Source organism: Drosophila subpulchrella, chromosome 2L (genome assembly GCF_014743375.2).
Source record: "Drosophila subpulchrella strain 33 F10 #4 breed RU33 chromosome 2L, RU_Dsub_v1.1 Primary Assembly, whole genome shotgun sequence".
Lineage (NCBI taxonomy): Eukaryota > Metazoa > Arthropoda > Insecta > Diptera > Drosophilidae > Drosophila > Drosophila subpulchrella.
Genome location: NC_050610.1, coordinates 21,651,634 through 21,669,938, shown reverse-complemented (window position 1 = coordinate 21,669,938; position 18,305 = coordinate 21,651,634). Strand labels below are relative to the sequence as shown.

The 18,305-nt window shown below is 43.6% G+C and overlaps 7 protein-coding genes across 10 annotated transcripts; 4 read left to right on the top strand and 3 right to left on the bottom strand.

Annotated features, from left to right (window-relative positions):
* The first annotated feature begins 405 nt into the window (after positions 1-405).
* Positions 406-3,228, top strand: LOC119548796 (alpha-N-acetylglucosaminidase). Its single transcript, XM_037856371.1, has 2 exons — positions 406-724; positions 1,041-3,228. The coding sequence occupies exons 1-2, from the start codon at positions 467-469 to the stop codon at positions 3,117-3,119; spliced, it is 2,337 nt and encodes a 778-aa protein (XP_037712299.1). The 5' UTR covers positions 406-466; the 3' UTR covers positions 3,120-3,228.
* Positions 3,229-3,389: 161 nt separating this feature from the next.
* LOC119548795 (exportin-1) lies at positions 3,390-8,885 on the bottom strand. The gene is made up of 7 exons (XM_037856370.1): positions 8,748-8,885; positions 6,553-8,384; positions 6,058-6,428; positions 5,461-5,940; positions 5,017-5,349; positions 4,566-4,931; positions 3,390-4,498 (listed from the first exon to the last, which is right to left on the bottom strand). Exons 2-7 carry the CDS (start codon positions 8,042-8,044, stop codon positions 4,349-4,351), a joined length of 3,192 nt encoding a protein of 1,063 aa, XP_037712298.1. The 5' UTR covers positions 8,045-8,384; positions 8,748-8,885; the 3' UTR covers positions 3,390-4,348.
* A 392-nt stretch (positions 8,886-9,277) lies between these two features.
* LOC119548797 (protein fuzzy) lies at positions 9,278-11,121 on the top strand. The gene is made up of 3 exons (XM_037856372.1): positions 9,278-9,462; positions 9,522-10,636; positions 10,695-11,121. The coding sequence occupies exons 1-3, from the start codon at positions 9,385-9,387 to the stop codon at positions 10,750-10,752; spliced, it is 1,251 nt and encodes a 416-aa protein (XP_037712300.1). The 5' UTR covers positions 9,278-9,384; the 3' UTR covers positions 10,753-11,121.
* Positions 11,122-11,180: 59 nt separating this feature from the next.
* LOC119548798 (pro-resilin) lies at positions 11,181-13,770 on the bottom strand. 4 transcript variants are annotated; one of them, XM_037856376.1, is made up of 3 exons: positions 13,733-13,770; positions 12,212-12,853; positions 11,181-11,926 (listed from the first exon to the last, which is right to left on the bottom strand). In XM_037856376.1, exons 2-3 carry the CDS (start codon positions 12,810-12,812, stop codon positions 11,418-11,420), a joined length of 1,110 nt encoding a protein of 369 aa, XP_037712304.1. In that variant the 5' UTR covers positions 12,813-12,853; positions 13,733-13,770; the 3' UTR covers positions 11,181-11,417. The 4 variants fall into 4 exon arrangements, with proteins under 4 accessions (XP_037712304.1, XP_037712301.1, XP_037712303.1 ...); XM_037856373.1 differs by lacking the exon at positions 13,733-13,770 and adding an exon at positions 13,059-13,523; XM_037856375.1 differs by lacking the exon at positions 13,733-13,770 and adding an exon at positions 13,318-13,523.
* Positions 13,771-14,087: 317 nt separating this feature from the next.
* Positions 14,088-15,580, bottom strand: LOC119547363. The gene has a single exon (XM_037854179.1). The coding sequence runs from the start codon at positions 15,507-15,509 to the stop codon at positions 14,208-14,210; it is 1,302 nt and encodes a 433-aa protein (XP_037710107.1). The 5' UTR covers positions 15,510-15,580; the 3' UTR covers positions 14,088-14,207.
* Positions 15,581-16,088: 508 nt separating this feature from the next.
* LOC119547515 lies at positions 16,089-16,604 on the top strand. Its single transcript, XM_037854408.1, has 2 exons — positions 16,089-16,218; positions 16,287-16,604. The coding sequence occupies exons 1-2, from the start codon at positions 16,209-16,211 to the stop codon at positions 16,556-16,558; spliced, it is 282 nt and encodes a 93-aa protein (XP_037710336.1). The 5' UTR covers positions 16,089-16,208; the 3' UTR covers positions 16,559-16,604.
* A 1,012-nt stretch (positions 16,605-17,616) lies between these two features.
* Positions 17,617-18,204, top strand: LOC119546375. The gene is made up of 2 exons (XM_037852607.1): positions 17,617-17,868; positions 17,927-18,204. The coding sequence occupies exons 1-2, from the start codon at positions 17,859-17,861 to the stop codon at positions 18,202-18,204; spliced, it is 288 nt and encodes a 95-aa protein (XP_037708535.1). The 5' UTR covers positions 17,617-17,858.
* Positions 18,205-18,305: the final 101 nt, after the last annotated feature.

Here is an 18,305-nt window from a genome sequence, read left to right as displayed (position 1 = left end):
GGAGAAGATACCCATTTTACTTTTGTGATTAAAAGAATACAATACTCTCCTATTATCATTTAATAATAAATTAGTTTATTTTTATGTTATAATGCTAATTACTGTCAGGATAGGTGAAAGACTTGCTATTATAAAAATACCTTTAAAGTAGGTCAGGGTTCTTAAGAAAAGATTCCATTACCATATGTTACAAACTTCTTATCAAAGCTAAGGTACTTTCAAAGAGTGTGTCAAATCCCCCGCGATGGAGATCTTGAGTGCGTCATTGTTCAATCTGGCGATAAGAAGAAAGTGATCGAATCCAGCTGCTCTCCTCCTCCATTGTCCGCTCATCGAGCTCACTTAGTGCTCGTTCTTCTCGGCCCGCATTCTTCGAGAGACCCGCAATTGCGAGCGGAGGAGCTGTCAGTCAGTCAGTCACTTGGACCCCGTTGACATTGACACATGGGAGTGACGGTCGGCAGAAATGCATCTGAAATGGAATCTGGCCTTGGCCTTGCTAGCGGTTCTTTGTCTGCAGCGTGGACGCGGATCGAAACTGGACTTTAATGGCGGCGCAGGTCGTGAAATGGGACTGCATTTAGCTGCCCACTTGGCGCCTGGTACTCCACCAAAAGTTCAGGAGTCCGCTGCCATGGCGGTAATCAGTAGAGTAATCGGCGCACGATCCTCTCAATTGTTTCAGGTGCAGGTCAATAAGCGAATAGCAATACGCAGCTTTCAGGTATGTAAAATCGTTTATGGGATTATAATATTTTAAAAGGTATTGTAATAGCTCTTAAAGTCCTAAAAGTTTTTTAAGAAATTTGATGGTTGTTTAGAATGGTTATGATGTTACACATTTCAGTACGCGAAAGATCTGGAAATTTTAAAAACCTTTACATTTACATAGTGAATTCCGTTTGGATGGAGTTTTTTTTCTAAACAAAATAATACATAGTTCTCTAGGAACCTTATAATAATCATATATCTTAGGATAGAGAAAATAGCTCACTCAAATTTTTTAAGAAGTTTCTTTAAAACTCCGCTTTTTCCCACAGATTAGCATGCTGGACGATGGCCGTATCCTGCTGGTGGGATGGGATGGCGTCTCCGTGTGCAAGGCCTTCCATCACTACCTGAAATACGTCCTGAATAAGGACGTGGATTGGTTCAAGGTGCGCATCGAGTTGCCCTACAATCTACAGTTTCCCAATGTGACCATAGAATCGACATCAGCGAGTCCCATCATCTATCACCAGAACGTGTGCACCTGGAGCTACAGCTTTGCGTGGTGGGACTTTGAGCAATGGCGCCGCCACCTGGATTGGATGGCCCTGATGGGCATCAGTCTCACCATTGCCCCCGTCCAGGAAGCCATCTGGGTGGAGGTGTACACGGATATGGGTATTAGTCGCGAGGAAATCGATGCCCATCTGGCTGGTCCCGCTTTTCAGGCCTGGCAACGCATGGGCAACATCCGCGGATGGGCTGGTCCCCTGAAACCGGAGTGGCAACGCCTGCAACTGCTCCTCCAGCAGGAGATCCTCGCTGCCCAGCGCAATCTGGGCATGAGCGTGGCCTTGCCCGCTTTTGCTGGCCATGTGCCAAGGGCTCTAAAGCGCCTGCATCCGAACTCCACCTTCATGGAGGTCCAGCGATGGAATCAGTTTCCCGATCGCTATTGCTGCGGTCTTTTTGTGGAGCCCACGGAGCCGCTTTTCAACCAGATAGCCGAGAGTTTCCTGAGTCGCGTGGTGTCCACCTACGGTTCAAATCACATTTTCTTCTGTGATCCCTTTAACGAACTAGAGCCACCGGTGGCCAAACCGGATTACATGCGATCTACAGCGGCGGCTATATACGCATCCATGCGGGATATTGATCCTCAGGCTGTTTGGCTGCTACAGGGCTGGATGTTCGTTAAGAATCCCTTTTGGACCACGGACATGGCGAAGGCGTTCCTCACAGCTGTGCCACGTGGTCGTATCCTGGTGCTCGACCTCCAGAGTGAGCAGTTCCCGCAGTACGAGCTGACGAACTCCTACTTTGGCCAGCCATTCATCTGGTGCATGCTGCACAACTTCGGCGGAACCCTGGGGATGTTCGGATCCGCCAAGCTGATTAATTCCGGCATAGAGGCAGCACGTCGATTGCCCAACAGCAGCATGGTGGGCACGGGCATCACTCCCGAGGGCATTGGCCAGAACTATGTGATGTATTCTTTTACGTTGGAGCGCGGTTGGAGTGAATCACCCTTGGATTTGGACAGTTGGTTCTCGCACTTCTCACATACACGTTATGGCGTCAAGGATGAGCGATTGGAGCAGGCTTGGCTGCTCTTAAAGGACAGTGTGTACTCCTTCCGTGGTCTACAGAAGATGCGGGGGCAGTATGTGGTGACACGCAGACCATCCTTTAATCAGGAGCCCTTCACCTGGTACAATGCCAGCGTGGTTCTTGATGCCTGGCACCTTTTGCTCTCCGCCCGTGCCATTATCCCGCTGGAGGACGACCGGTACGATATGTACGAGCACGATTTGGTGGACATAACCAGGCAGTTCCTGCAGATCAGTGCTGATCAGTTGTACATCAATCTGAGGTCGGCCTACCGAAAGCGCCAGGAGCCGCGATTTGAGTACCTTAGCGGAAAGCTGCTGCAGCTGCTTGATGATATGGAGCTGATCCTGGCCAGCGGCTATAACTTTCTGTTGGGCAGCTGGCTGGAGCAGGCCAAGCGAGCGGCCCCCAATCAAGAGGACCGCAGGAACTTTGAATTCAATGCCAGGAATCAAATTACCGCCTGGGGTCCCGATGGCCAGATCCTGGACTACGCCTGCAAACAGTGGTCGGGATTGGTGAGGGATTACTACGCACCGCGTTGGAGTCTCTTCCTGGAGGATGTGAACGTGGCTCTGCACTCCCAGCAACCATTTAATGGCACTGCCTATAAGCAGAAAGTCTCGCAGCGAATTGAACTGCCTTTTAGCAACAAGACCGATATTTATCCTCAGGAACCAGTTGGCAATACCTGGCTTATTTCACAAAACATTTTCGAGACCTGGAAGGCATATTCAAAGGACACGCAATTTCTGCACAACAATCGACTGTCGGTGCCGAGAAAATTCGGTCCTAAATAGTTATAAGTATTATTAAAAATAATTGTATGACTGCCAACTCAAGTGTTTCTTTTAAAATTATGTAAACTTGACTTTAAATAATCCAAATAAATTATCCTCTTTTGACAAATGTTTTTCTCTATTAATGGAACAAACATTTCAAAGGTTTAATTGGGATTTCCTAGTTTAAAATAAAATGAAAAGTATTAGAGAAAGTTCTCCTATTCGAATCACTCTTATCCAGTGGTTGATAATTAAAACTTGAATATGGCTTTGCATCATACATCAATGTAGTTTTAATTGATTTTTATTTAAATTAATGTACAAACTAATTATGTAAAAATTTAAACATCATCATTAATACGCATTACTATGGTTATTTTTGTTTTTCTTGATGTATTTGTGTTTTGGGTATTTGCGTTTTAGTGCTACTTTCACACATTGCATGAACTCTATTCTGGTTATGATGCCGTGTTTGCTTGATCATCTCCTTATTGTGTTCATCGTCTTCTAATCATCGTGTTAATTCTAAATTTATGCAAAACGATTGCATATAATTTTGTTACACCTGCGCTGCATCTGATCTGTTTTTCGGTCACTACAAATTAATTATTTATTTTAGGCTTCTTTTTTCTTCCTCATATTATTGTTGTTGTTTCCTTTGCTCATGTTTGTGTGTGTGGGAGTTTTCTCTGAGAGGTGTGTGTGTGTGTGTTTTGTGTTTGCTCAAATATTCATTCATACTCGATATTTCTACAATTACTCATTTAAAAAATTCCAAACAAACATTATTATTTTATATTAGTACAATAAAGTTTGCATCTTTCGTATCGGTTGGTTGCCTTTAGTATGACGTTTTACAACTATATAATGGATATAAAGGGGATAAAGGGCGGGAGTTTGGGAACTGGTTTCTTATTTATGCTGGTATGTCGAGGACAATGCGCAAAAATATGTTAATCATATTAATGTATGTAATTGCGCACGTATAACCATTTACTCATTCACCATTTAACGCAACTATATCTGTATAGAAGTATGTGTATGCATGTGTGTGTGTGGGGTCGTGTGTGTGTGGGTGTATTTATATATATAACGTACTTATATGCATTCAATCAAACAAACATTTATACTTTCTCGCTCGAGAAACACTCATACATCACCATCCTGTCCTCATATCATCATCATCATTCTCATCATTCTCAAGCATCAACTAAAACATTCTAGCTCTGGGACATCGACATCGACATCTATTCGTCCTGCATATCCTCTGGCAACTCGTGCGGATTCAGCATGCCTGGAATATTACGCTGCATTTGATGTTTGTTGGACTGCTCCTCGGCCAGAGCCGCTTCGCGCTCCTCCAGATACAGATCGGAATCGTCCTCGCCGGTGGCCTCCTGTAAGTTAAATAACATGATAATATAGTATCATATTTAATACAGAGCATATCCCAGTTATACTCACGCGAATCTGTATGAGAAAATCTCTCAAATGCTCCTTAAATGCTTGCACATTCTCGTCCAAATTGAAAAGGCCAGTGACAAAGACTTTGATCTGATTATCGGACAGATGGTTGAATGCCGATTTCAGCAGTGACGCCACATACTCCTGTATGAATATCATATTATCTGGTATTGGACCCAGGTCTACCGTAATCTTCCTGTTCTCCACCAGTGAGAACATGTACGCCAGGATGATGGCATGATTGGGCAGCCCTGCCGTGTGAGAGGTGTCGGTCACCACCGAGAAAATCTGCATCAGAATATCCGTGAAGTAGGTCTGGTAGAAGCTCTGCGCCGCAACTGGATGCTGGTCTAAGTTTTGAAGCATCTGTAATAGAACAAAATCGGATTGTTATACAAAAACTTCGAGTTTTAAGAGATCAGTTCAGCATAGGATATGTTGCTATTTTCACCTTGAAGAGGATATTCAATCCCATGTCGGCCACATTGCGCATGGTGTGCTTGAATGCCCACACCACCGAGTCAAAGACCAGTTTGAACTGAGCCGGCGGTATGTTGAGGAACGCCTTAAAGCAGTGCGCATTGACCGCCTGCAACAGCTCGTAGAAGCTTAGCCGATGCTGGGGGAAGTCCTCAAAGTTCTTGTTGATCATGTCCAGCGTGCACTCAAAGACGGCGTCAAATATTTTTGGTACTTCATTGGTGATATGCTGGCGCAATTTGTGAACAATGGTTGCCATCGCACTTAGAACCTTGGGCTCACGTGCCGATGGAACTTTGCAGCGCTAAAAAATACGAGTTATCTTAGTTATAACACTATAATAATAAATTGATATACTAGGATTGTTTATTGTTAGTTTCTTTTTTGGGTTTGGAAGTTTCTTTAGAGACCTTACCTGATAATCTAGCAAAATAGCGTCCAGCAAAGGCGGTATGAAATTGTCCATCACCAACTGATTGTCGTTGGACCGCGACACCCATTCGGATATTAAGTTGAGCGTCTCCTTCTTGACCACATGCATGGTCTTGATCAGGGGCTGATTGTTCACATTGACGCCGTTCACCTCGATGGCCTGGATGATGTTCTCCGAGGTTATCTTGTACACATTCAACATGTCCAGATATATGCGGCCCAGCTGAATGACGTACGCGTGTCCCAGGGCCTTGCAGGCGGCCACATTCGTCTTTAGAATGCTGCCCAGCTGCTTCACAGCGGTCATGTTCTTCAGGAAGTCAACGTTCTTCGAGGCCCGGGATATGATGTCATCCCACACCTGGTTGGGCAGTTGCATGTACCGCTCAATGAGCACGTCCTGCTGCACCTGATCCACCTGGGCGGAGATCATGTAGCCGACAGCTTCATAGAATGTATGAACCTATAAATTTATGCAAGGCGTTATTAGAATAAAATTTTTTTAAATTTATATAAAAACATAAATCAACTTACAACTGAGAAACTTATAATAACTTAACTTATAATTATAAAAACACACCTGCTGCGGCTGCAGATCACAAATAATGCTACTCATTGTTGTGAGAATCTCGTCAATAAAGGTGCATGCCTCATTCGGCTGGATGGTGACAAAGTAGCGGCGACACTTGATAGCAATCTTGATGAACGTGTCGCATGCCATGTCCTGGACACCATCGTGCGTTTCGTGCATAAATTCGAAGAGTTTGTTGACCACCGTCTTGAGGAATTTCCAGTGGGCGCGCAGGAAGCGCGGATACTGTCCCACCACATACATGATATTGGAGGCAATGATGGCCTTGTTGTCCTTGCCCTTCTTCTGCTCGCACAGACCTAACAGATCCTTGATGACGGTGACCAGAAACCGTTTCTCATCCTCCTCACAGAAAGCACCTAAAGGAGGGGAGTCATTTTGATGGATATTAGTAAATTAACGAAGACATAGGTTTTAAATCACGTTTGATCCGATGATTAAACCTTAGTTTACAAAGACTGGAAACAAAAAAACCCAGCTCACCGGATATGGAACCAATGGCCCAGCACAGTGTGTTCAGGTTCTTCCAAGAGAATTCCGATCCGTTCACCTGATTAAGCAGCTTTAGCGTCATGATGCGGTCCGTGTCCACAGAGTCCAAATGGGTGAGAAAGACCAGCGTTTCGCGCATGTTCTTGTACAGATTGATCGAGTTGGTGTCCTTCATGAACTCGCGCACCACCTCCCCGTTCTCGTTCTCCACCACCAGCACCTCCTCCGGCTTGGCCATGCGCGAGATCATTATGAATCGCACCTTAGACAAGATGGGGGCATAGAAGCGTCTCCGGGGATAGACCTGCTGCCTTTTCGAGGACTCCAGGGTGGGGTGGAAGAACTCCGAATTGTACAGGTCCTCCACCAGGCTGTTCCAGTACTCCAAGCAGATTTTGAACACCTCCACGTCCTCCACCTCGCTGATCATTACCAGATACATGAGCGCCTGGTTCAGGTAGTCCACATACTTGGCATCCTCCACCAGTTTGCCGTGCTCCTTGAGGAAGGTGCACAGGAACATGGCCAGATTGAGGACCAGCTCCTGCTCCGTATCGGTGCCGTGCTTAAAGATGTGATTCATGTTCATGTTCTGGCCGACAATCTGGTCCAGCTGCACCATCGTGTCCTTGAAGAGCGTCGCGAAGTTCTCATCGTAGTTGGTCGCCGTCAGGCCAGCGATTTCGGACAGGCACTTCAGGGTCACATTCCGGAACATGGGCACGCTGAGGAACTTGAATATCAGCGTCTCGATTTGCTGCGTTTCGAAGATGTAGCCCAGCGGAATCCAGTTGAGAAACCGGAGCAGAGTCTCCAGTGTAACGTGGATCAGGGCGGCGTTCATCGAGTTCTCCAGCACGAAGGAGCAGAGCGTGAAGATCTGCGAGAACTCCGAGCACATGGTGTCCTTCAAATGTTTGGCCTTGGTCTGCGTGATCTGGCCCTGGGAGAAGTCGAACACCTCCTCGCTGAGGTTCTTCAGGATGACCATGTTGTTCATGCACAGGCTCTCGTTCGTCTTGGACGCACCAACAATGTCACTGATGAACGTCTCCCAGTTGCGCGGCCATTCGCGCTTCAGGATGTGCACCAGTATCATGTTCAGCTTGTTCAGATAAACCTTGTTCTGCTCCATGACATTGGGATCCGACGAGGTCTTGATGATCAGACTGACCACATACTTCTTGATGCCCTCGCATTGGTTGCGCGGCAGGACCTTCCAGCGTGTCTTGATCACCTCCTCGAGGATCTGCAGAGCATAGAACTTTGTCCGCTGGTTCTGTGAGTACTCCAAAATGCTGTCCACCCGCGTCCATGCCTCCGGATGCTCCTTCAGCGTGGTCAGTATGCTCTGGGCGAGCCGCAATTGCTCACCCTGCGCTGTGTACACCGTCTCGACGATCTTGTCCAGCAGATTGATGTCCAGCTTCTGCGTGAAGTCGAGCATCTTGCTCGCTTCATCCGATGTCAGCACAGTCGCCATGTGGTAGAAGAAGCGGCGTTCGCGTCTGCGTCGCTCGGCAGTTGTTTCCGCGTTAATTTTGATAGCTTCTTGGCTTCCTCCGCCGCCGGATGAGCTGGAAATTCACGTATTCTCTTCGGATTACTTATATTTTCTCCTTGTTGTTTTTTCTTCTCCCCTTTTCTTCCTCTTCTTCGCTTCTTTTGTTGTTGTTGTTGTTGTAGTGACGGAGATGTGCGGCGGCTTCTGCTGCTTCTTCTTCTCTTCTGCTGCTGCTGCTTGTGTGATGACGGTGAGGAGCGGCGACTCTCGATCTGGATCGGATCGGGACCTGGATCTGGTGCCGGGACTGGACCTGGAGCTGCGAAATAGATCGTTGCATCGGTTATAACATATTGCGTACTCCTCCGCCTTGCGGGCAGGCAACCATATTTATTTTTTGTTTTTCGTTTCATTTCATTTTTTTGGAACACACTTACAAATACAAGCGCACGCTTACTGCCTGCGCGCGCTTACACTTTTTCGCACACGCACACATACAGGCAAGCGCTCGGCACACCACACACACACACACACAAACAGGCACGGGCGAACGCATCGCCGCCGCAAATGCGACGACTTACTGCGGAGGCATTTTGCACTTTTTCGGGCTTTCCACACACGCCAGCGAGGACGCGGTGCGTAATTTGCAATCACAACTATGCAATTCACTTATCCAGCTTACCTTTTTCCGATTCCAGAAAAGAGCAGCGTGTGAAAACGACGACGACGGACAATGCGAAATGCAATTTGTGTAAATGTGGCCGTACTGCGGTGTCGTTGGATTGGTGAAAACATAGGCTGCAACCCTGGGGCGCAGATCTGCATGCAAATATATCGATAGCTGCGTGGATGTATCGATAAGTTAATTTATATGGTCAACTTTGTTATATTCTTCAAGGCCTGCTAGCCAATGGCAGAAAAATAAAAATTAGCTCAAATTTTAATTTGTATATAAAATAAATTTAAAAATAAAATAAAATAAATTATATATAACTTTTTGTCTTTCGTCTTGCCTCGAGATAAATCGCTGACGATAGGCAAAAATAAAATTATCATTTCAATTGAAACTTATAATTTATAAGTATTTAAAGAAGAGATCTAGAGCTTCTTAAATTGTCATTCAAGTGGTCAGTAATTTTTAAATCATTATTTATAGTAAAATTTAACTTTAGTATATTTTCTTATGCCGATCGGTATATTTCATAGATCGATAAGCGGTTGATCTCAAGTGAGATGTTTTTCGATACTCCACACAAGTAATCGATTTATTCGATACCAAGCTCATACGTTGCAAGTTTGGAAAAGAAGAAGAGCTTGCAATGTCTATTTATTTGTTATGTTTGACAACAAATGGCGGCTTGCCGGTGTTTACACGCAAAAAGGGAGAGTGCGAAAATGTAAGAGCTTTAGTTAGTGTTTTAGCCCGGCCAGTGATAAACTTTTCGATCCTTCATAGCTGCCCTTCTCAACAGTGGCCTCCCTCAATGGCTTTCACATGTTCTTCAAATCGCTGGGCATCCAACTGGAGGCCACGACGACCAGCAAACAGCAGCCCAGCCAGAATCTGGCTCCCGCTGATGCGGAGGAGTGGACGTACATCTGGCGGGACAGCGACGCCATCACCCTGATCGTCTGCGGCTGCGGCGTGGGATCAGAGCAGCTGCTCCAGACGCTGGCCGATCTGGTCTTTGGGGCCATTGGCATGTTCATCACCCGTGCCGCGGAAATGGCGCATGCCACGCTGCTTGAGAGGCTGAAGAAGGATGCCAAGAAGTATGTGCCCATTGTGGACGCCATTCTGGAGGCGGCCTGTGCGGGCACACAGCTTCTGGGCTACACTGACTGTCTGCTGGCAGCGGAAAATGCCCAATTGCTGCAGTGCCTCAACGAATTCAGTGGCCACTGCGGATCGCTCTTCTGCTGCCTGGTGGTGGGTCATCGCATCGCTGTGGCCACTGAGGGCTGGTGGGACCTGGCCACTCGCGATCGGGAACTGCTGCTGTTCCTTCTAAACTCATCAAGCACGCTGCAACACGATGTGCCCGTCTATCTGCCCGTGAAGAGTCCCCACATAGCCTATCGATTCGTCAGCATTCCCGTGGCCTCCAACAGTGCCTTGTGTGTCCTGTGCGGCGCTGAGAATGCCTCGTTCCGAGAGCTGCATGCCCATGCCATGAGTGCCTATCGGAACGAGAGCAACCTCCTGGCGGCCGCCGAGCGCTGTGTGCCGCGCAGCCTGCCAGAGCACCTGGACATCGATGGCAATGTGTTGGCCATCATTCTGATCAACAGACACTCGCGGAAAAGCCTGTTTACCAGGAATCTCAACCAGTCGGCCAGTGTCAAACGCATCATTGTGGGCGACCTGCAGCGCCTGGACATACTTAAGAAGTTCTTCGATCAGACCATGGATGCAGTGCACCAATTTGAAGCGGAGTCTTCGAGCAACAAAGCACTTCTGGTGGACCAATATAGCTGCTCGGACTACCACAAGTGCTATGCCCACACGGATGAGCTAGGAAATGTCCTGTTTCTGCTGTTCGTGGCAGCTGTACCCTCGCACGCTATGAGGTTTGAAATAATTCACTGACTTTAGGAAATCTTTACTGAGAACGTTTTATATTTACAGATTTCTGGCCCAACGTGTCCATGATAACATACTCCAGGAAAAGTCCGTATGCTGGTAAACCTTTCCTTACTTCCTGAACTCTATAAGACTGATATTTTTCAACCAATTTTAATTGGCATAAGGTAATTTTTCACACTATAAAGTGAAGTCAAATAGTATTAACTAAAAACCGTTGGCTACTAAACTTAAAATTAATCTTATACATCTTATACCACGATATACATATATGTATGTTTACGCAATGACTTTAATGACCGTCCTTATATATAAATACTATTTATTCGAATTCTTTTTCATTATTAAATGGATTTTAGCCTAGAAAATGTAATAGCCAAACTGTTTAATGTTGGTTCTTTTGAATAATAAGTTATATTATTAGCCCATCGCACAAAAATTAAATAAATGAATGACAATAAATGTTTTATTCAATAATAACATAAAACACTAACAAATATTTCTCAATAAATCCTTACAAAACATATCATTTTATTCTTTTCATATAAGGGAAAGAACTGAAAAACCGTCTGTTGATTAGTGTTATATTTTTCTAAATATCTACCCTTTTCAACGATTAAAAGATAAGCGTTTACCCATCTCAAAATTTTGATTTGCACAAATTGTTAACCGCTTTTAATAGAATCTTATCAGGCATTGCTACTTATCGATACAGATTCATTGAAGACAAAAGTTTATTTTCCATTAGATCGCTTATGAATGGCATATTTATAAAGTGTATCTATGGGCTTTCTTCGACGTTGCACGTCGTTTGCGCTTGCCGACGATGGTGCCCAGTCCGGAAACAGTGCCCAACTGGAGGAGCAGCGGATTGCTGACTAGGGCGGCGGCGATTCCCAGGACTGCAGCACTGGCCAGCGGGATTAGAAAGCTCTTGGCTAGCAGGGCTTTGGATGAAACATCACCGTGACCGGGACCCTTGTGCGCGGCTATCTCGTGGGGATGGGGATCCAGTGGGTACGGATACATGTACTCAGGCGGGGAGTAGTGACCGTGGCCAACACCGTGACCAGGACGCGATCCATACGCGTCGAACGGAATACCCGCCTCGACACTCGAGCTTCCGAAATAGCCGCCACTTGCTCCTCCACCTCCACCTGCTCCACCTAATCCTGCGCTGCTGTGGGAGTACTCGTAGGGATAAGGATGGGAATTACTTTCAAAACTTCCCACGGTCGGTGCATGCGATACCCCTCCTCCTGCGGCTCCATAAGGACCTGTATTTGGCGGTAAAAATCTTTTATTGTATAGCTTCGAAAAGAACGTATTTTGAAACTAAAGAATCGATTGGATTTTGGATAGAAATGTAACTGATAGTATGTTCCTCTTATCATCCTAAAGATCTTAAAAGTTATGCATAATTTTGAGTGCTGTTTAAACAATGTATGAATTGTTCAATATACATATATTATGAACGGAAATACTCTACCATAGCAGAGTATAGTAAAGATAATACTACAATGTTCTTTTCATATAAGACTTGCTTATCGCTATGAACTCACCCACACTGATCCTGTCCTGTAGATTTGCCCCTCCAGCTCGCCACTTATTATAGGTTTCACTTAGACTTTCGCCCACACTTCCCAGCGAGGGATGAGTGCTGGAGCCACTCAAAGTATGTGATCCCGAACCTGCTCCTGAGCCTGGACCCCGGTAGAATTCAGGCGGTGGCTCGAAGCTCTTGGAATGAGTGTTGGAACCACTTAAAGTATTCGATCCCGAACCGGATCCTGGACCTCGGTAGAATTCAGGAGGTGGTTCGAAACTCTTGGCGGTTGCCGAACCCGCCTGGTCAAGTTGACTTCCTCCCCGATCGCTAACCACTTTATCGCTGGCATTCTGGGCCACGGCTAGGCTTGCCCAGAAGATAAGGCCAAATGCGATCCGAAGCTTCCGTTTGCAGGCGAACATGATGACTAAGCTCGCCGGCGTCATGTCATCGACTTTATAAAATAGTCTGAGGGATTTTGCAGGCGACTGGCGACAAATTGTGCCATGCAATTTGCGACTAAAATTGTCCGCATCGCTGAGCCCATTCAGTTGCGCCAGTCTCGCCGGGAATTTCACTTTCCTTGGCAGGTTTCGTCTAAGCGAGCACCTCATTGGGATTCGGCAATGCTAGACTCAACTAAACATTAATTTCACTGAAAATAAACCAGAATAAAAACTAAGTTAAAAGTACAATAATATAAGTTCTTAAATATATTATACTTACAAAATTATTTTGACAATAATTGATATATTACACATAATGTTAAAAAAATAATTAAGAATTCTTCGCAAAAATAAATAAAAATATCAGATAAATAAAAAATAAAATATTATTTAAGAAAAAATATAAAAACATACCATCATATCATTTCATTTTGAAAAGCTATTCACATTAAATATTTTGTTCTTTTAATTTAAAAACTATTAATACTTTTAATCTTGAATATAATATGGGTTTTTCACGATATATCTTGACATTAACCAATTATTATAATTATAATAATATTTTAAATTTAACATAGTTTTAAGGAACTTCTTTTAAGTGTACTACATATTAGTAATAGTTAAGCGAAGAGTTCGCGATGACAGTGGAAAACCCGAGAGAAACTTCTCATACCCCCCACGGCACTTATTCGAAATGATGAAAGATCGTAACGCAGCTAAGAATCGTTAAGAAATTATCACCGTTCCCGTTGGCTGCAACCGTCAAAACGGCAGCAACATTACGCGAAAAACATGACCAATTCATTAGATGTATGTCCAATTTGAAAGAGAGATGCAAAACGATCTAAAATAGCACGGCCTGATGTCTTGTGTTTCCGGCAGACGAAACTCGATTGCAAAAATGGATGTCTTTGAAAACGTGTCCCCTTATCTGCTGTATTGGAATTGCGCTGATATTTCGCGGAATTTTGCAATCTCCAGAAAAACAGTTAAATTAAATATGAAACATTGTGCACTTATCACAACATGTCACATAATCTAAGATAATCGTGCTAACGTCGCTTCCAATATATATTCTTCACACTTACACTGCACCAAAATTATCTTAAGCCCAATGTTATTGAATCTAATCAAACAGCGTATAGCTCTACGACCTTGTTTGTTAATATTGCAGAACGAGTAGAACTTATAGATACGAATGTAATTGAATAATAGTGCAAGTTGTTGCACAAGGGTATTACCGGCACTAAGCTAAAGAATTCGCGTAATATCAGTGCTCCAATGGGTATAGCTCACTTAAGCTGTGCATATGGTATCATATGGTATTCATACGATTATAAGATTGACTGATTAGGCATAAAATATATCAAGAATGACTTAAAAAATATTGCAATTTTCCGATCAGTCTAATATAAATATAGTAAACATATTCTCTTCATAACACCTATTATAATTTTTATTTGGTTGTAGCAATACTTGGTTAATATAAAAACAGGCTTGGATCGAAGACTTTAAATTTAGCTAAACAAATAAGGGTCGGCATTTGGTTAAAGGTTTAAGGGATTACAGAGTAGATTCACTTGGATGATTTGAATGTTTTTCGACAGGATGTTTTTCTTTCTGGGACTTTGAAGCAGAAGATTTTTTATTTTTAACTGGAGGGGGGATTGATTCCTTGGGTAACCTTCTCCTAACACAGGGACACTGGTAGCCATTGATTGCAATTAGAGAAGAGGCTTGCTTGCTGGTCCAAGATTTGCGGGTAGAGAATCTTGGAGGAGATTTTCTTGCGAGAAGACCGCTGCTCATTTCGATTATCTTGCTGTTTTTCATAGAAATCTCTTCATTTGACAAGGTACCGGAAATGAGTCGAGAACTCTGTGGCGATATTATATTCGGACTGTCTCTAGATCCGCGTGCCAATTCCGGTGATGGTCCAGGTGTTTTGGGATATTCGACGGGAAAATCATCATCGTATTGTGGTAAAGGCAGCTCAACTGTCACATCTGTTGGCATATCATCAACACTTGAATCAGGTAGGATCACAGTTGACAATCGAACCGTTTGCGAAAAGCTTGCCTTTCGCTTGCTATCGAATGATAGATCATCCGAGATCCTTGGCGCCTCTGATATTGGATCGGATTTTATATGATCCAGGCTGCTCAACTGGGATATTATTTTAAGAATTATATTTATTGGATCTTTTGAGTCAGTATCAAAGCCGCTTAAGGATTCTGCTGGTTGGAATTTTTGGACAGCTTCTACGGCTGCTGAAACCATTGCACGACCCAAGGTTTCGCATATCATCTTTAGATCGCCCAGATCGTGCTGTTCATTGAGATTGGTATTGGTGCCCTGATCCCGTCGATTAGGGAATTCTTTCATATGATCATCCTTCTCCGGAGCCAATGATCTACCACAGCAAGGACACTTCGTTTCCATTCGATCACCTCGCTGACTATTGAAACAATTGCTGGCAGCTGTAGGCGTTGGAATATAGATGGGTAACATCCTGTCCTCTGGCCGGAGAACATAGCACACTGGTGGTGGTTGGCTATTGCGACTGGAGGAATACCTATGACCTGAGTAGCTAAATTGGTTTTGGTTAGGTTTCCGCTTGGGAGGGGCGCACATCTCTGGCCGAATTCTGGAATGCATTCGCGGAAGACCTTCCGCTGGAGATCTCATGTTTGGGGGAATGGCCACCGGTCGACATGGTGGCTCCCTGGTCATTCTGGGCCCAGGAAACAGGGGAATCGCTTGCACCGAAATGGGCATGGCCTGCATCTGGCCACTGGAGCTCGGCTGCTGGGACACCAGCTGGATCATAATGGTATCCGGCTTACCAGCGACCCTTGGCTCCATCACTTAGGATTAATCACCAGGAATTTGGAAGCATTACTTCAGTAGGAAATGAGATGTGACAAATGTAAACACACCTACTGATAGAAGATAAGTAAGTTTAGTCGAATCAACCAACTTGGTGAATTTGAAGCACCCCTTTATAAAGAGAAATGTTTTAAGATTGAAGCAACAGTTAAGTTTTTAACAGTATTACTTAAGTATGCATTATTATATCAGTATTTGTAATCCTCTTGTTATAAATATCGTAAAACTTTTGACTCATCTAAGTTTTTCAGTCGATAAGAAATGGGGTTCCCCCCTCTAGAACTTAGCTAATATATTGATGATATATAAATCCAAACTCAACCGAGGATACGAAACCAAAAGGATGGTTTAGGATAGAACTTAATAATAGTATTTTCTACTCCTTGGGTCCCGCAGACTGCATGACCTCTCCAAAGCCCCAATCTTATCGAGGCATTGCGTCAACTGAACTTAGGGGCGCGAGCAATACGTTTAGATAAGGTCGTTGATACACGGTGCGATTATTTTCAAAACGATTTTGTTTCGTTGCCAAAATAGAATTTTGCACAGGCTTCCCGGCCAGGAAGATAACTGTTATTATTGGAAGTCAGTATCAGTCGAGGTCTGGGGTATATAAACTTGCGAATTCGAGTAGTCAAAGCACATTCACGGAAGCAGTCACAGTTCAAAGCAACCATGAAAGGAGGTAAGTTAGCTGCTAAGGTTCCGGCAAAGGAATCTCATTCTAAAGGACAACTCTACTCCGATCCGTAGCTCTAGTTTGCATTTGCCTTGCCCTCTTCATGGCGCTCTACGGCGCCGAATACATCTGCGATCCCGATAGCAACAACAAGCCCGACTGCACCAATGCCAGCAACCTGCTCGTCCCTATCCGAAACTTCTATGATCCAACCCGGTACTGGAATTGCACATCCGTCTCCAATAACTCAGCTGAAGTTGTTAAATGCGAATCTGGGGGATTCGACCCGACATTGAAGAAATGCGTCAGTTGGGAGACTTGGAAATGGACTGATTGCTGCCCTTAATTTGATTACATGTCGTTAATACAATAAAATTGAATGGCAAATTAAATAATCACTTGTATTTCTGGGATTAACTCAACTATAATGAGCTTAATTATCAGAAAAATTTTCCACTTCCCTAGATTTAAGAATTAAGAATATTTTGGTTACAGTTTACAAAACACTTATTTCTAAGTAAACGGCGAAGTTATGGAATTTATGCACAGTAATGGTAGCGAGAGAATACTATATACATACATATAAAAGGGAATTCTACGTCGATATGATTTTTAAATCAATTTTTAAATATTTAACAAAACATCTTTATTATAAAATGTTTTCTTTCTAAGCGTAGTACGCACTGCGTATTTTGAAAGCATAGAATATCCTTTAAAAGAGGGGAATATTAATTCTTTTGCATACTCTTGCGGAGGGTATAACGATTTTAGTCAGAAGTTTGGAACGCAGTGAAGGAAACTTTTCCGATCCCATAAAGTATATATATTCTTGATCAGCACCACTAGACGAGTCGATCTAGCCATGTCCTATGTCCTATAGCTAACATAGGAAAGATAAAAAAAGTCGGTATTTTTTGACATATTTACTTTTACTATTGGGAATAATATTATTATTATATTAATATATCACAATTTCGAATAAAATGTAATACAAAATCGGACGATTTTATCATATAGCTGGCATAGAAACGATCGGATAATTAATGTCAAAATAACTCAAAGACCGTTATATTTTGTTTTCGGTAAACCTATATGGTGGTTTATTGAAATGGAACATTATCTTAAAATTTCTGTAATTAGTTCTTAGTTTTCTTAAAATCAAAAGTACACACAATTCTCCCACGTGAGCGGCCTGCAAGGGTATCGAAACTTCGTCTTGCCGAAGCTAGCTACCTTTAATATTTATACTTAAAAACACCTTACTCCATTAAAAAGACTATTTAACTGTTAAGATATTCATTTATTATTCATTTATCAAGGAATATATTTTAAAGAAAAATATATATATATTATTTAGTCAACTTGGGCCGGATATAAAGTTGGTAAAAAGTTCTTTGGTATATGTACTATAAATCTACTATCCCAACCATCTTCTCATAATTTTTTGATAGCGTCAACTGAGCCAATTGTCAAGATACAGGTACCACCACCGATTATTTTTAAACGGTTCCATGTTCGTTCCGAAATAGAATTTATCAATCCGATAGTCTATGAAGATATTTCAGGGATAGATAACGAGTCGCTATAAAATGATGAACATTGGCTTTTGATGTCATTCAGAATCAATAACCTGGAGAACCAGCACCATGAATGCAGGTAAGTTTAGTTTGTGACCGCCTATCCTTGAGACACCCAATAAGGATCCTGATTGCAGCCATAGTCCTCCTATTCGTGGCCCTTTTCGTGGCCATCAATGCCGAATTCACTTGCAATCCTGATGGCGATGGAGAGCCCGACTGCTTGGGACGCTCTGGACAGGTTACCCGCGACTTCTGGGACCCAACCCACTACTGGATCTGCAGCCCCTCCGGAAAGCCAGATCTTACAGCGTGCCCGGACCAGAAGGGATTCGATCCCAAAACAGGAACCTGCGTGGATTGGAGCGATTGGCAGTGGTACCCACCATGTCCCACCGACTCCGAATCCACTTAAACAATAAATTTTGATGCAGTAAGCTTGGGTCTTTACTTGGCATTTTTTCGGTGGCTCAATGGATTGATAAGGAATTGATTTTCTCTTTTAGGAAGCTACTT

Coding starts and splice junctions, on each gene's coding strand:
- LOC119548798 (XM_037856376.1), bottom strand. CDS start 12,812: ATGAGGTGCTCGCTTAGACGAAACCTGCCAAGGAAAGTGAAATTCCCG. Junction 11,927..12,211: donor ACAGGACAGGATCAGTGTGG/GTGAGTTCATAG, acceptor CGCCAAATACAG/GTCCTTATGGAGCCGCAGGA.
- LOC119547363 (XM_037854179.1), bottom strand. CDS start 15,509: ATGGAGCCAAGGGTCGCTGGTAAGCCGGATACCATTATGATCCAGCTG.
- LOC119548796 (XM_037856371.1), top strand. CDS start 467: ATGCATCTGAAATGGAATCTGGCCTTGGCCTTGCTAGCGGTTCTTTGT. Junction 725..1,040: donor TAGCAATACGCAGCTTTCAG/GTATGTAAAATC, acceptor TTTTTCCCACAG/ATTAGCATGCTGGACGATGG.
- LOC119548795 (XM_037856370.1), bottom strand. CDS start 8,044: ATGGCGACTGTGCTGACATCGGATGAAGCGAGCAAGATGCTCGACTTC. Junction 5,350..5,460: donor CTATTTTGCTAGATTATCAG/GTAAGGTCTCTA, acceptor CGTATTTTTTAG/CGCTGCAAAGTTCCATCGGC. Junction 4,499..4,565: donor ATTTTCTCATACAGATTCGC/GTGAGTATAACT, acceptor TTTAACTTACAG/GAGGCCACCGGCGAGGACGA.
- LOC119548797 (XM_037856372.1), top strand. CDS start 9,385: ATGTCTATTTATTTGTTATGTTTGACAACAAATGGCGGCTTGCCGGTG. Junction 9,463..9,521: donor AAAAGGGAGAGTGCGAAAAT/GTAAGAGCTTTA, acceptor GATCCTTCATAG/CTGCCCTTCTCAACAGTGGC. Junction 10,637..10,694: donor GTACCCTCGCACGCTATGAG/GTTTGAAATAAT, acceptor TTATATTTACAG/ATTTCTGGCCCAACGTGTCC.